General features: G+C 36.6%; 1 protein-coding gene across 1 annotated transcript; it reads left to right on the top strand.

The window, feature by feature from the left end:
- The first annotated feature begins 3,993 nt into the window (after positions 1-3,993).
- On the top strand, positions 3,994-8,453 carry LOC137718376 (wall-associated receptor kinase-like 8). Its single transcript, XM_068457913.1, has 3 exons — positions 3,994-4,933; positions 5,018-5,182; positions 6,734-8,453. The coding sequence occupies exons 1-3, from the start codon at positions 3,994-3,996 to the stop codon at positions 7,960-7,962; spliced, it is 2,334 nt and encodes a 777-aa protein (XP_068314014.1). The 3' UTR covers positions 7,963-8,453.
- Positions 8,454-16,067: the final 7,614 nt, after the last annotated feature.

Genomic DNA, 16,067 nt, shown 5'->3' with positions numbered 1-16,067 from the left:
TCCGGTTCCGGAGGCAAGGGTCCACAGTGCTACGGGTGCAAGGCCGGGTTAGCAAGTTTGTGGTGGAAGACTTTGAGTATGCCCTCTAGGTACTCGAAGCAACACTTCTCCTGGTGATGTTTAGTCTCAAGTGTTGCAGGGGTTTTGCAGCAGGTGGAGCTATGGGATTCACAGGTGATGAGAAGGTCCTGAGGTAGGAGGAAGTGTGGGAATTTTGTCTGGCTCGATGGGTTGTTGCTGGAAATAGGCTCGCTGCAGAGTTTCCAGGTTGCAGACAATGAAGAGGAGGAAAACCTGCTGGAGGAGACGAGGATGTGTTGAGATCCTGTCTGAAGCTAAATGGTGATTTTTAGCTTGCAGCAGCTGCACATGCATTGGCAGTAACTGAATCGGAACAGGACCAACGAGGTTGCTTCAGAGTGTGCATGCTGGTACGTAAGGCCAATGGACTTTGGTACAATTTGGCCAAGGTGGAGATTGTTGGATAATGGCCAAATGTTTCCTTGTTTTGTGGCTTGTTTTGTGCCTTGTTTTGTGGCTTAAATTGCTCCATGTTTTGTGGCTTTTTCAAAGCCATGTCTTGTGGTTTTTTCAAAGCCATGTTTTGTGGGAGAAGGCTTGGATTAAAAAAAAGCATAAAAAAGAGCATTTGGCAAAATAAGGATACGGATGAGAGAAGGAAAGCATCCAAAAGAGATGGTGTGAGCATTTGGCTCTACCATGGGTATGGGTGAGAGAAATCAAGAGAGCTAGAGTGAAAGATCTCTTGTGAAAGAACTCTTGGGCTAGAGTGAGGCTCTTGGGAAAATTCTGTGAGTGTGTGTACAAGGGTTATGGGATTGGGTTATGTCGATTTAACTCATGTATAACTTGTACTGTTTTTCTCATAGTGAAGAGCAATATCTCTCCGAGGACGTAGGCAGGTTTTTGCCAAACCTCGTAAATTTCTCGGTGTCTTTATTTCTTGTATTTTAAACTATTCAACTGTGTGTGATTTTGGTGAGGTTGTAATCTGAATCTCGGTTCCGCACTAACGAACAGGCCAAGGCACAACATGAAAATGGTTTCAACTCTGCGATTTGCCAGCTTTTAATCCAACAAGAAAGATGAAGGTTCGTGCCTGTTGAGTGTGGAGGAGTTAAAGAAGGTGAGTTCGAAAAATGTAAGAATGCAGGAATGTAAGTAAGATTAATCTTTTTCACATGCACATCATCTTTTGTATATAGATTGTATCAATCAAATCTTTCGTATATAAAGATTTATTCAGCATTTTCTGTCATACAATCTTTTATATCTTTGAAACAAATTTTTCACACAATTTGTGATCCCGCAGCAACGCGCGGGCAAAACTATCTAGTTATACCTATGTACACGAATTTACTAACTATCTTAGGAAGGGCCTCTGCGTCTGATTAGATCGTCTCATGCATACCAAAAAGAAAACCAAAGCAAACCAAAAAGAAAAGAAATAGGGTTCCTTGTAGAAGAGACTCAGTAACCCTAGCTAGGAAAAGCATTGAATCCCTGTATACATAAAATAGAATGGGTTGTGTTGTTCACCACATGTAGCCGGTCATCTCCCACCACTTCCTGCTGGTAATGGTATATTGTAATTCCTCATGGTATCATACCCGGAGCTTGTATGCTCACCTCCTCCGTAGCTAACATTTTCCGACGATATTCCACCGAGAAAATAATCGGTCTCTCCTAGATTAGATCCATCAAGAACCCACGGATGCATTACCTGCACTCTTCTCAGTCCCTCTAGTACCAATGTTCCATTGCCACTTCCTTCACGGTTGGCCCCTCTTTTCCTTTTACTATCAAACACCTCTCTGCAAGCCTAGAACCTTCCTTCACCTGCTTAACATTTGCCTCATTTACAATACAATCATTGAGAAGTTCCGAGCGATCCTGTCTCGATGCAGAAAGAAAATACGTAGCCAAATTTCTCTCTTCTTCTGGCCTGTCAAACAAAAACGCCTCCTTTCCTGTTAGTAGCTCCACGAGTTGATTAACAGGCTGGTTCGATCAGAGAGAGATGGAAGCATTCTCTGACGACAGCTAACAAGTTTACTAAAAACTCATGAGTGATAACATAGCTTCCGCTTCGTTCCTGGTTGCAGGATGAAGCTGCTACTGTAGGTGGTTGCAGCAGGGAGTTAAAACATTTGGAGTTACGTTGGCAATTTTTACTATGATCCCAATTGCTTCACAGAAAAAGAAGAGCTGATCAGACAAGAGAAACGAAAAGGTGGAAAACTACATTTGTAAAGCAGTCTAAGCTGTATCGTAACGGGATAATACGCCCTGGCCAGAGTTATGCCGTCACAATGAGTTAGTAACAAGGCAGCGAACTCATCATCATCTTGATTTCCTCATGGGTCGAAATTTGGAGTGTTAGATCACATACATAGTAAATCCCTAATTTATTAGCAAGTCATTAATCACATATATCATAATTAGAGAAGTAGTTAATCGATAACCATTACTTTTTTGAACTAAAAATATTATTTACATTAAGAAGGTGAGGAAGTATCGATAAGCGTTACTTGAAGATGAAGCATATAATAGACGCATATTAAAGGTATAAGGATGAACTGCCTACCTAAGAAGCCATGGACGAAAACCAAAGAAGAGCTTCTACTCACACGAGAACCTTTTACTTTTACTGGTGAGTGGTAATAGGGCTTTTCTGGACCCTAACTGTTTTCCACCTATTAAGGGCATTAGCTGGTAACCGTAATATCCCAGTTTAGACTCCAAAGTGGTTTATCCACCACGAATTTGGATCATCTTTGTGGGGATTATGGAGATATGTGAATCATGTACATTCATCGTACATTGTGCGGTCAGTTTTCTTCAGGTACTGTTTGTGTTCAATTTTAAATAAAAAAATTTAAAATGATTTATGACCGCACGATGTACGATGAACAGACACGATTCACGAATTCCCGGATTCTCACAAAGAAGAGGATCCTCAATCATCCACCACCCTAAGGGCTAGCTTGGAGTTACTGTGCTATGAAATAAAACGTTGTTTTCAAAAGCAGGGGTAGAACTGCTTCTGGCTTTGTTTGAATTCTTCAAAACGTAAGAAACACAATGATAAAACCCATCGCAATTTACATTGGCCCAGCAGAAAATTAAGTACTTTGGTTGATCAGCTAGTACATATCAACTAGCGTAATTGATCCCTTATTCGAAGTTTGTGACTAATTCATTTTTTACCTTCAACATATACAGTTTAGAAGTTTACATTCAGTTCTTCATTCAACTTACTTCCAGTCTAGTGAGTATTCCAATCCGATACACCAAACAAAGCCCTAACATTAGTAATGATTGCAACAGCTTTGGCAAGTATAGCTGACTAAATAGACTCGACTAGTCATGTCTTTTTTTGAAAAAAATGATATATCTATACTAAGGGAGTGGGATAAGCTTTATAATGGGCTTGCTATAATAATGTGGTTCAAATTTGCTTTTGACGAGAATAAACCTAAGACCTCTCACTTATAAATGAAAATGAATACCACTAGATCGTAGTACTAAGTGGTGACTAGTCATGTGTACAAGCATGGACATTGATTTTAGTGATTGACCTGGACAAAACAGAAAGAAACTTCTATCAGTAGGGCCCTCGAAGACTCATACATCTAGTTTTGAATATTCACTGGTTGTGCTTCTTTACCAAGCCATAAGTCATGGAAGACTCTTTCAACCACCTTAATTCCCAGCAATGACTTGTAGACTACGTTTAAAGTCATGGTGGACTCTTTCAACCACCTTGATTCCCAGTAATGACTTGTAGAACCACGTCCCGAAAGAATTTTTAACACGTCATAACTAAGTTATGGTAGGAATCCTCTCCAAGGTTTGCTCAATCAATCCACAAGTCTTCTCTCCAAGTCTTCGTCTCCAAGTCTTCCTCCTCCCTACCAATAAAAGGACAAAAACATCTCATTTTTTTTTAACAAGAAAAACTTAGAAGCCATGACCATGAGCAAACAAAAAGTGCTACTGCAACTTATCATCCTCCTAATGGTAATAGAGGTACTATTAGCGGCAGCCACTTCAGCCCAAACACAATTAACCTCTCCACCTCTTCCTTCTCCTCCTCCTCCCGGTGAAGTAGAAGTCAAGCTGGGTTGTCAAGACAAATGTGGGAATGTTAGCATCCCATATCCATTTGGTACAAAAAAGGGCTGTTACTTAAATGAGGATTTCCTCATTACTTGTAATAGCACACATTATGACCCCCCAAACCCATTTCTTAGAAAGAGTAATATTATTGTCACAAACATATCCGTGGATGGGAAGCTTTACATTACCCTATACCCAGCCGTACAATGTTACTATAAATCAGGCAAGCCGATTGACGGCCTTACCAATTTTCTCTCTCTTTCCAGTTTCTTCATATCAAACACCGACAACGTGTTTGTCGCAGTTGGTTGTGACACCAATGGGTACATTATGGGAGACAAAAATGGAAACTACGGATACACTGGTGGGTGCACTACAGTGTGTGGCAGCATTGACTACGTTGCCAATGGTTCCTGCACTGGTATCGGCTGTTGTCAAACACCAATTGCTCAAGGAATGACTTCTTTCGAGGTGAGTGCAACGAGTTTTAAAAATCATTCGAATGTGCACTCCTTTAATCCTTGCAGTTTTTCCTTCGTTGTCCAAGGGGGCAAGTTCAACTTCTTCTCCAATATGTTGCGGTCGGATTATTTGATAAATACACAACTTCCGGTGGTACTCGATTGGTCAGTTGGAAATGAGACCTGCTCTAACGTTGTTGAGAAGAAACAAGCGATGAATTACACATGTCAGGGCAACACCATGTGTTCTGATGTCGAGAACGGATCCGGGTATCGCTGCAAGTGCAAGGACGGTTACCAAGGGAATCCATACCTAAATGACTGCTATGGTAGTTCTATTTCACTTTATTAGTACTACTAATTAAAATAACATGCTTAATTTCCAGGCATGGATTAAATATGTTGTTTTGCAGACATTGATGAATGTGAGGCTCCAGAGCTCAATACATGCAAGCAAAAATGTATAAATACAGTGGGAAGCCATACTTGTTCTTGCCACAAGGGGTACCATGGTGATGGTAGAAAAGACGGAGAAGGTTGCACCCCTGATCGGACCTTTGTTATCCATATTGTCGTTGGTAAGCATGTATATATATATGGTAACAAGTGATTCAATGCTTGTCTACATGTTCTTAAAGAATCCAAACTTCGTTAGGGATGTGATAAAAAAAGATGTTTATAACTACCAGGGTTTACAATTAATTTGTTGGATATGTAGGAATCAGCGTAGGCCTCGTATCCCTGTTAACGTGCATCTCTTGGGTGTATTTGGGATATAAAAGATGGAAGCTAACTCAAATAAATTAATATAAATTCTTGATTCTTTCCGCATATTCATAATTATGAATATCTTATTCATATATTTAAATTTTCAAGGTATTACAGTTTTCTTAATAAAGAATGGACGCCTTCCACATAGATGTAACTAGTAATTGTGCCCGTGCATTGCTGCGGCTTTTAAAAATGTATGTATAAAAGTTGTAAAAAGTTTTACAGACATGTATGTGTATCCATCATATTTACAGCAAGGTACAAACATATAGGGAAACAGATGGTTCATTTTTGACCTGGTAATGTAGTAATTGTAAGAATCAATGTAGTTGTAATTCAAAGGTTAAAGTTGTCCTCTAGGGTGTCAAAAAACGTTGGTTGAAATGTGACTTTGTGAAGGGTTGTTAAGTTTGTAAATTGATAATTAACACGGAGGAAAGTGTTAAGGTAATTAATATTCAGCTAATTAAATTTATGATTAAGAAGAAATGAATACCGAATACACTATAGAACAATACTGATTTCATTAGGCATAATTTTTTGAGCCAAAAACTTGAAAAGCACAAATTTCAAATTGTAAACCAAAGATTAAAATCCTGGATAAACACATGAAATAGTTTCTAGTGTTAACTATAGTTAAAATATTAGTTTGTTTTATTTTAAGTATCGCCGACACACCACCGATAAAAAATGCAAGCTTATATTGTATCTGATTAAACTACTACAACAACATTGTAACATAATGAACATAGAAATAGATATATTATTTGACAATACCAAATCAAATGGTCTCTATTGCTTTATTCATGTGACTTGGTCTACTACTTTATTCATGGTGTTCTTGGTTTACTCCAGTGATAATGGCCAGGTATGGGCATGGTAGAAGTCTACTACTAAAAAACCTTAACCATAAATGTATACCAAATTCGTCCCGCAATTTCTTCCCTGTTCTCTCTCCTTTTTACCCCCTTTTGTCTTTTGACTGCTCCTTTTTCCCCCTTATTCTTTTTTTTTTATTCCTCTTCTTCCATTTGCACTCCCATTTTCCCCAATCCCTTTTTCCTCCCTTTTTCCACCCACTCATCTTGATGATAATCGTCTACTCTTCTTTTATTTTTTTTATTATCTCTTTTATCTTTTAGTTACAAGGAATAGATAAGACTTATAAATTTAAAATATAATGAATATGCATTTAAAAGACGTGTTCAGAGCACATATTTAATCTAGAACACTAAAAAAAATAATATAAAATTGAATGAATAAAAGAATGAGTCCTACACCGAGAGGACTCGAAAGTACCGATGCGGAAGTGAGTTATCCTAGAGTAATCTACAAAACTTCAATTTAACGTTACGCAGGTCTTGGTGCGGGCGTGGGACTATTGTTACTGTTACTGCTTGTCAGCGCATGGTGGATACTCAAAGTCCTGAAGAAAAGGAAGAACATAAAACGCAAGCAAGTTTTCTTCAAACGAAATGGTGGTTTATTATTAGAGCAACAATTATCTCCAGGTGAAGGTAATGTGGATAAAATCAAGTTGTTCAAGTCGGAGGAGTTGGAGAAGTCTACCGACAATTTCAACGTCGATAGAATTCTTGGGCATGGAGGCCAAGGTACTGTGTACAAGGGCATGTTGGCTGATGGTAAAATTGTTGCCGTCAAAAAGTCCACAATTATTGATGAAAGCCAACTTTCAGCTTTCATCAATGAGGTTGTAATTCTTTCACAAATCAACCACAGACATGTTGTTCAACTATTGGGTTGCTGCTTGGAGACTGAAGTTCCGCTTTTGGTTTATGAATTTATTCCGAATGGAACACTTTCCCAGTATATCCATGAGCAGAAAGAGGAGTTTCCACTTACATGGGAAATTCGTTTACGAATTGCCACAGAAATTGCGGGAGCCCTTTTCTATTTACACGCCTCAGCTGCCCTTCCCATTTATCACAGGGACATCAAGTCTACCAACATACTCTTGGATGCAAAATACAGAGCGAAAGTTGCCGATTTTGGAACTTCAAGATCAGTTGCCATTGACCAAACTCACCTTACCACACTTGTACATGGCACATTTGGTTACTTGGACCCGGAATACTTCCAGTCAAGCCAATTTACGGATAAAAGTGATGTGTATAGCTTTGGAGTGGTCCTTGTTGAGCTGTTAACGGGACAAAAACCAATTTCTTTTAGCCGGCCACAAGAACAAGGCAGAAGTCTTGCTACATACTTCATTATTTCGATGCAGGAAGATCGTCTGTCTGACATTCTTGATGCTCAAGTTGTGAAGGGAGGGTCTAAAGCAGATATCGCAATAGTTGCTAACCTTGCAAGGAGGTGCTTGAATTTAAGTGGACAAAAACGCCCTACAATGAGAGAGGTCACGGCAGAGCTGGAGTGGGTTCAAATGGCCGGAAAGGCTACTTCTCATGGTGGAAAGAATTACGAAGAGGTTGAATATGTGAGGACTGAATCAGTTGAGCCATGGGATGTTATTTCAAGCTCAACTGATAGAGGGCCTGCAGTGGATGGTGGTGCTGCTTCATCACAAATGCATGAAATCCCACTCTTACCTTTCAAGTCACGGTGAACAATAATCCTATATTTCTAAATTTTAAATATTGTAATGAATGTTCCACTTTCATATATTTAGGTTTTTCATTTTTTCTTAAACTCTTCTGTTAGAGTGAATGAGACTGCAGTTTGAACCTTCGGATCCCTAGGCCGCATATCGGTGATGTCTGGCTGATTAACTGGTGATTTTTTTTACCACATATGAACGGAAACAGAAAACTAATCTTGACAGATCAACAGTCAATTAGCTAATTGATCCTATAAGTCATACTCAACAATTACTTGTCCTTTAACCAATCCTCTACCTGTCCTGCTTTTGTTATATAAGCAAAACATAAAAATAATAAGCTCAAATTAAACTTTGGTTTTCTTCTTTCTTCATTCAAGCGAATGGGGAGGCGGAATTGAACTTGGGACCTCAAGTGCAGGAGTTGAATGATCTTAATCAACTGAACTACAAGTCCATTAGAGCTAAAGCAAAAACTTTGTTTCTTAATGTGGCCTGATAGGGCAATATGTCAAATGAGCTTTGTTGCTAAAGACAGGTGTTGCACGTTGTTGATCTTGATATTGTTAAAAGGAATAGGGGAAGAGTCTCAACATCTTAGATAGAGAGGTGCAAGGATTTCAATTCCCCGACATGAGATTTATACTCTCAACGAAACCACCCCAAACAAAACTATGTCAAAGTTATAGAATTACCCTGTTCCTAAGCTAGCCTCGGACCGAACTAAATCCCCAGATTTTAGCATCAGCTATAAATTAATAAAAAAATTACTAATTAGCCATATATTTCTGTTTTGGACTTATTTTTCATTAATTAGTAGATCAATAAGGAATGCTAATGATCAACTATATTATTCTTCACAAACTTATGCACGGCGTACCTCTTTCTTGGTATCACATCGATCCGAGTCTTCCCGCCCCACCCTCACGGTTCAGTCCTCAGCTCTTGGGTTGCATATTCCCTCTTTTGTCTTTCGTCCACGATTCCAAGGTTATACTATTCAATGTTGGCATTATTCCACTGTGTAATTTCCCCCTTTTCTCTTCTACCTGTCCACTCTTGCAGTTCTTATACTATTCAATGTTGTCATATTCTGTAATTCCTAATTAATGCATTGTGCAAGGGAGATACTTTATATCATGCACATCCTAAAAATTTCTTATGTTTTTTGTTTTTACTTTGTATAAAGTAATGACTTATATGTTATTCGTGTTTACTGTGCATGAAGTAATGACTTACATGTTATTCATGTAATCGTCAATCAACATGAGATTTTGGGTGCAAGTTCCTACCTAAAGTCCATGAACCATAGTACCTAAAGTCCATGAACCATAGTATGCCATGCTACTCTTTTATTATTTTGGAGCATAAATTTTCACTCAAATCAAAGGGCATGTAGGCATACTCAATTGAAGGTGAGGTTCTGGTCATGACAGATGCAAGAAATCCTGCACCAGGTTCAACCAAAGCACCAATTAAAAGGCAAAAAGCTATATAACAATTTTTCCGCTGGTGTTTGTTCTAAAACTTTAATGCATCAGAATCACAAAGGAACCTAAAAGTAGGAACGACCACATTAGGATTAAGCTATAAAAACGATAAATTCTCTCTTTTAGTTTTTACCTATACATGCATAAAGTGTATGTCTAAATTTCATGTTATATCTACAAAGAGTAAAGCAAGTACAACTCATCTAACCAGAAGAGTTTGAAACGGCAGCCATCCATGCAAAGAAGTTCTCCATAAAAAAGAATGCAAAGAGAAGGATTTCTCAATGACAGACATCTTTTGCTCAGAATTTTTCTTGTCAAACATTTTATTTAGTAGAAAAAGTCTACCAAACAAGCAACATAATTGTTTTTCGCAGGCATTTCATTAAATTATACACATCAAACAAAAAATAAAATGTCATACAAAGCAAATATAAGACTTGCCGCTTCCAGTTGCCATAGAAATCAAGTAGTCACTTCCGTTTTCTATGTTTATCTGGATAACTTTCTTTCCGTATAGAGTACCCATAATTTCTATCTGAAACATAAAAAAGAAAAGAGACAATTAAAACATGAAAATATAGAGCAGGGACGAAGAGAAAAGGTTTTCCCCGAAAAATCTGACCATACCAATTTGATCTCAATTGTAAGCGGGAAGTGTGCAAAGAGAGACGAACAACAATATGAAATACAGAGGAATTAAATTAAATTCCAGTAAACTCCCAAAGCAATTATATGGCAGAGATGAACTTAAATGAAATCAGTATAAAGTGTATTCTGAGACATTTATGGTCCGATTGAAAAAGATATGGACACAACGGATTACTTGATTTAGTTATGGTGGACATGCATGAATTTTTGAAAAAGCCACATTTCTTAGCTTTAGAGTCTACAGTTGACAATCCATTTCTTAGACAGTAATCAATAAAATTGACCAAGTCCATTTCATTAGCTCCCAAAAGACACCCATTTAAGAGCTTGGCACATAATGAAAGTAGTAGGTTCCTAAGGCTGTAAACATCTTTAAAATGAAACGGTGGGAGAATTTGACTAATCTTGTTCTTTTGCGGATTTTTTTTTCCTTGTTCTTCCATGAAGATTCCAAATCTTATAAAGTCAACAAAGAACACAACAATTGTTTATTGATTTTCCTCATATTTTCTCACCACCCAAAAACAAAGTACTAATCGTAGTGGTACATTACACAAAATCCCATTTAATTAACCAAATCAAAAAACAAAATCTAAGATTCTAAGTTCATAACCAACGACCAATCATCACGAACAAAACCCCATCAAGCCCAAGCTCAAATACAAACGCCACTAACATAATCACCCACAATTCATTGCAGTATATACAAAACCCGCCAAGAAATTACCTTTAGAAAACTTTTAACCCGAATCCACTTGCAGAAAACTTTTAATCCGAAACCAAGAAATTAACCACCAAGGAATCGCTGTAAAACCACTTACAGAAAACTTTAATCTGATAAATCATCTGAAACCAGGGCTCCACTCAAAATATAAAAAACTTCAAAATTAACCAAAAATTATTTATTAGACTATCCGAAAACACAAATCAGACCGAACAGGAAACAAGATGAAAACAAAACAGTCGGAACCAAACGGCGTCAAAGATGGAAACCAGAGAGTCATTTAACAGACTTCAGGTCCCTCAAGAACTTGAACAAACCCCCAAAAACCAAGAAAAACACAGAAAATCTGACACAGAGAAGCGGGGAAAATGCTTACCAAATGGTTCCTCAAGGTTAGTGATTTCAGGGGTTTTTGTCTTGGGGTGTGCTATTCACACTACACAAATTACTTCTCTCACACCCTTTATTCATTTATGTCCGTTGATCTTCTGTAAATCTTCCAATCCGACGGTCGAAAATTAGAAGAATGTGTGAGAAGTAAAATAAGATGTGTGAATATCACACCCCTTTGTCTTTTCAGATGTAAAAGAGTGAGCGCGTGTTCTTCTTCATTGCAATAACTGAGAGAGAGAGAGTGATGGAAGGTACCTAAGACCAACTCCAATGGTGGGCTAAAAGCCAAATTACCACCCAAAATTTCCCCCCAAACGCACTCCAACCCAAGGGAAAATTTTGAGCTAAATGCTAAATGCTAAACCAATGCCAAATTCCCCCCGAAATTTAGCCCAGAGATCGGGGTAGACTCTACCCAATATTTATCGGAATTTAAATTTTTTTAGATTAAAATGTTCATAAAATTAATTTACGATAGTCTACATATTTATTTTTTTTTAAAAAAATTTAATTTAACAAAAAAAATAGCCTAAATTCATTCTTTAATAATCTCGGGCTAAAATTTTAGGATAGAATGGTTGGAGTAGAAAAACTGTTTTTGGGCTAAAAGCTAAATTTTTCGGGCTAAAAAATTTGACTTTTAGCCCAACCATTGGAGATGGTCTAGGGACAAAGAAGTAAAGATGGAAAAAATAGTGTGCAGAAAATGGAATAAAAAAACATAAATTGAATAAGGAGTTGGGGAAATACTCACCGATTTGTGTAAATCCTCACGTTTATTTTTTGGATTGCAGGTTTCAGATGAAGAAATCATACGGAAGCGCGGAGGAAGGGGTCTGTATGGAACACAAAAGTGATTAACAAGTATTAGTTTAAACAACAGAATTCAATTCACGCATTACCCCAAAGCATTAGTAAAACAGAAATAACAACTGGTAATTCAGTGACTCCTTAAATGTCTCTGGTAAATATAAATAATTTCGAATAGTTCAAATGACAATCAAGTAAAATACTCCAAATTAGTATATATGAAAAATAAGGTCATGATGAACAATTCAATTAAGCATAGAGTACCTGGATTGAAGCAGAAAGTGAAAATTTCTAGCGAAAACCCATTTCAAAAATCTAGCCAAGATAAGGATAATATTGTTCAAGAAAATTATGCAATTTACTCTTTTGTATGCATTGTGGGGATCGAGAACGTGTGACAGATGGCGGTTCCATCTCCGGTTTGTGCAACTGCTAATTTGGAGTGCTTTAATTCTATTTGGAGGGACTCGGATCCTCTCCGGAAGTTAGTTTTCGTAGCCTCTAAGTCCACAAATCTAGGCCGTACAAATTGAATTCAACGGTCTCCAATAATTCATTTTCTTGGCCAACCACACAACCAATGGCCGTAATTTGACTTGCACAGCAATCAGTGGTTCAGATTTGAAGGCTCCGGATACTAAGGTTCGGAGTGAATCCAAATCCTATCTGGAGTAGTTGTTGATTGATTTTTTTTTTTTTTTTTTTTTAAATATATATATATATATATATATTTTTTTTTTTTTATCTAGAGCAGTAATTGCGGGATGCTTAATCTAAAGGGTGAAAATTAATTTAAAGTGTGGGTGTTTTCATCCAAAGGTCGGAATCATTGTTGAGGTGGAATTCTACATTATTATGTTTTTGACCTTATTTTTATGGGCAGTTATTTAGCCTTGTTTAGGACATGAGGACAATTTTGGAATTTATGAATGTTTCATCGTTTTTGCCTTTTGACTTTATATATACTAGCCTCTTACCACTAACATGGGAGTTTTTGTTTTTGTTTTTTTCTATAATTTTAAATATTAAATTCATTCAAAATAAAAATATGGTTAAATACTTTAGCTTCTTTTGGTTCAATTGTAATTTACAAAATTCTTAAAGGGCAATTTATGGTATTTTGAATGTTTCACCATTTTAGGGTGCTCACACATTTCGGGGAGAACCAGCTAGCTCTGGGTTTGAGTGGCATTTCACCCCTAACCACAACTCATCTGCTGATTCTTCAACATCAGTCGGTTCGGACCTCCACTTAGTTTCACCCAAGCTTCATCCTGGTCATGGATAGATCACCCAGGTTCGGGTCCATATATATATATATATATATATATAGATACTAGCATATGGGCACACACAAAGTATGTGTGAAATTTTTTTATTTTTGTTTTTGAAATAGAATGAGAGAGGAAAAGAGTGATAGAGAATGTGGGAGTGAGAAGTTATTTATTTATTTATTTTTATTTTTTTAATTAGATATATGTTAGGATTACATGTAGGTGAGGCTTTGAAAAAAAAAAAAAAACAGCAAAATTTGGTTGTGTGAAATTACATTTTTTCCCATATTTCTTATTCATGTTATGTTTTAGTTAGAGGGTTAAACTGGTAATTTCATAGGATTTTGCTTGACAATGAGTATTTTATTAATTAGTAGAGATATATAGATATATAGCCTTGTGTACGAAGTGAGGACAGTTTTGGAATTTTTGAATGTTTCATCGTTTTTGCCTTCTGACTTTATATATATAGATATAAATGAAGAAAAATGCAAGGAAAAACTTTAAAACTAATTTTCTAAGTAAAACATAAACTAAATTCCTCATCACTTGTAATGACGACACAGATTATCACCCTCAAAAACCATTTCTTACACAAACTAATGTTAAGGTTACAAACATATCCGTGGATGGGAAGCTATGTATTACCCAATATATTGCTTGTAAGTGCTATAACAATCCGGTTGCGATCATAGATAACATTAAAAAAGAGTCTTCCCTCACTATGCCTAAAATGTTCACCATATCATACATTGACAACAAGTTCGTGAGCGTTGGTTGTGACAACAAAGGATTCATAATTAGTAGAAAGGAGAGACGATTCAGTGACTCCTCATGTGTCTCAAAATGAGAACCATAGGAGAGTAGTTCTCATTAATCTTATCAGTATTTGTTTGATATCTGACGAGCACATTTGGATAAAATGATTTTAAATAAAATGTTTAATCTAATGGTCATATTATAAGTTGGCCTGCAAAAACTAAATTAGCGAGTTTAGCATCACATGACTTGTAAATATATGCATTTAAAACCGAAAAAAGATTCAAACCATCCCTCTTCTGTGATGTTTATTTCTTTATTCAAAATATAAGATCAAAACAACCCAAAAAGAAACGAAAAAATGGTTGCCATTGCTAAACAGTCCTCTCAAAGTTGTATGTGCAATACAATATATTACGCAATTCGTTTAATTCCCGAACCAAATAAATAAATAAAATTAAAACTTGGAGCCATTAAGAATAAACAATTGGCAGAACGCCGCAAGTTGTTATCAAATTTAGTTGTGTTTTCTATTTCTATGCGTGACCCCACTTTGAGCTGGGCCTTTTGCCAAATAAACATGAGATTCAATTCTGTTTTACTATAGGCAGAACCTATAATAATCGTACTCGGCCCAACTCCATCATTTTGGGCCCAAAGACACTCATATAGCGATATACGAGTAAATTATAGTCAGTGTCTCTCAACTTTAATCCAATTGGAGCAATGATCATTCAACTAAAAATCTATTACAAATGGTCTCTTAACTCATCAAAACATGCAACTATGATCCTTTTTGTCAACTCTGTTAGAACTTTAGTCAAAATGAGTCACGTGCCATGCACGTGAGGCTGAATCAAGGGGCAAAATAGAAAATCAAATAAGAAAAATTGTATCAATGGTCCCTCAACTGTAATCTAACTAGAAAAATGGTTCCTCAACTTTAACCCAATTGGAGCAATGGTCCTTCAACTTTAACTCAATTGTAGCAATGGTCCTTCCAACATAACTCATTTTGACAGAATTCTGACGGAGTTGACGAAAAGGACCATAGCTACACGTTTTGATGAGTTGAGGGACCAATGGTAATGAATTTTTAGTTGATGGACCATTGCTCCAATTTAATTAAAGTTGAGAGACTATTGCTACAATTTAACTCAAGATATACCTATGGTGATGAAGTAAATGAGGCTGTTGGAGGCATAAAAAACAGAACAAAAATGGTGAAGCTTGAATGGATGGGTAAATAATGGTGATATGTGACAGGCAAACAACTAAGCAAAACGAAAGCTAAGGAAGACGACAAATGGGGTGGATCTCATGGCCTTGCTCGATCTCTTCATGTCTCTGTGTGCTATGTCTTCCATCTTTGATATGTATATTCAACTAATTAATCTGCAATTTGATTCATGCTTCAACTAATTAATCTGCAATTTGGTTCATGCTTAGTATATAATTAATTAATTAATGAAGTTAGTGAGGCAAACTTATGGTAGCTCGTCATCATTTGTGCCTTCTAATTAAAGCTTTCTCATTTTAGATGATGAAATTGCAAAGATTCCTCAAGTCCAAGTTTTATGTTGCATCCAAGTTTTCACCCGCAAAACCAATGAACAAGCACATAGAAAATGTTGAGAGTTGTATTTGTTCCCGTAAAAAATAATATTATAAGAGGAATGCAATCTATTTTATTGATTTAGATAAAAATTTATAATTCAAGCGATTAAAAATATTAATCGTATATGATGCCCAGTGTTTGATTATCCTTCCGCAATATCTCCTATATAAAAAAAGTGAGATCTCCTATATAAAAAAGTGAGATTCATAAACTATTTATTTGTCTTATCATAATTAATTAAGTCCAGTTAGATTCAAACTTGTTATTGAGTCTATCTGCGGCTGGACTGAGAACCATTCTAGATGAAGATTGGTCGACTGGCAGGTTTCTTTAAGGATACTAGTGGGAAACATGTTTTCAGGAGACCAATTTTCTGACGGATGCCATAACAAGTT

Source organism: Pyrus communis, chromosome 15 (genome assembly GCF_963583255.1).
Source record: "Pyrus communis chromosome 15, drPyrComm1.1, whole genome shotgun sequence".
In the NCBI taxonomy this organism is placed as follows: domain Eukaryota; kingdom Viridiplantae; phylum Streptophyta; class Magnoliopsida; order Rosales; family Rosaceae; genus Pyrus; species Pyrus communis.
This window is presented reverse-complemented; position numbering and strand designations above follow the sequence as displayed.

Excerpts from the sequence above, each read along its gene's own strand:
- LOC137718376 (XM_068457913.1), top strand. The coding sequence starts at position 3,994 with ATGACCATGAGCAAACAAAAAGTGCTACTGCAACTTATCATCCTCCTA. Across the intron at positions 4,934-5,017 it reads ATACCTAAATGACTGCTATG|ACATTGATGAATGTGAGGCT; the intron begins GTAGTTCTATTT and ends GTTGTTTTGCAG. Across the intron at positions 5,183-6,733 it reads TGTTATCCATATTGTCGTTG|GTCTTGGTGCGGGCGTGGGA; the intron begins GTAAGCATGTAT and ends AACGTTACGCAG.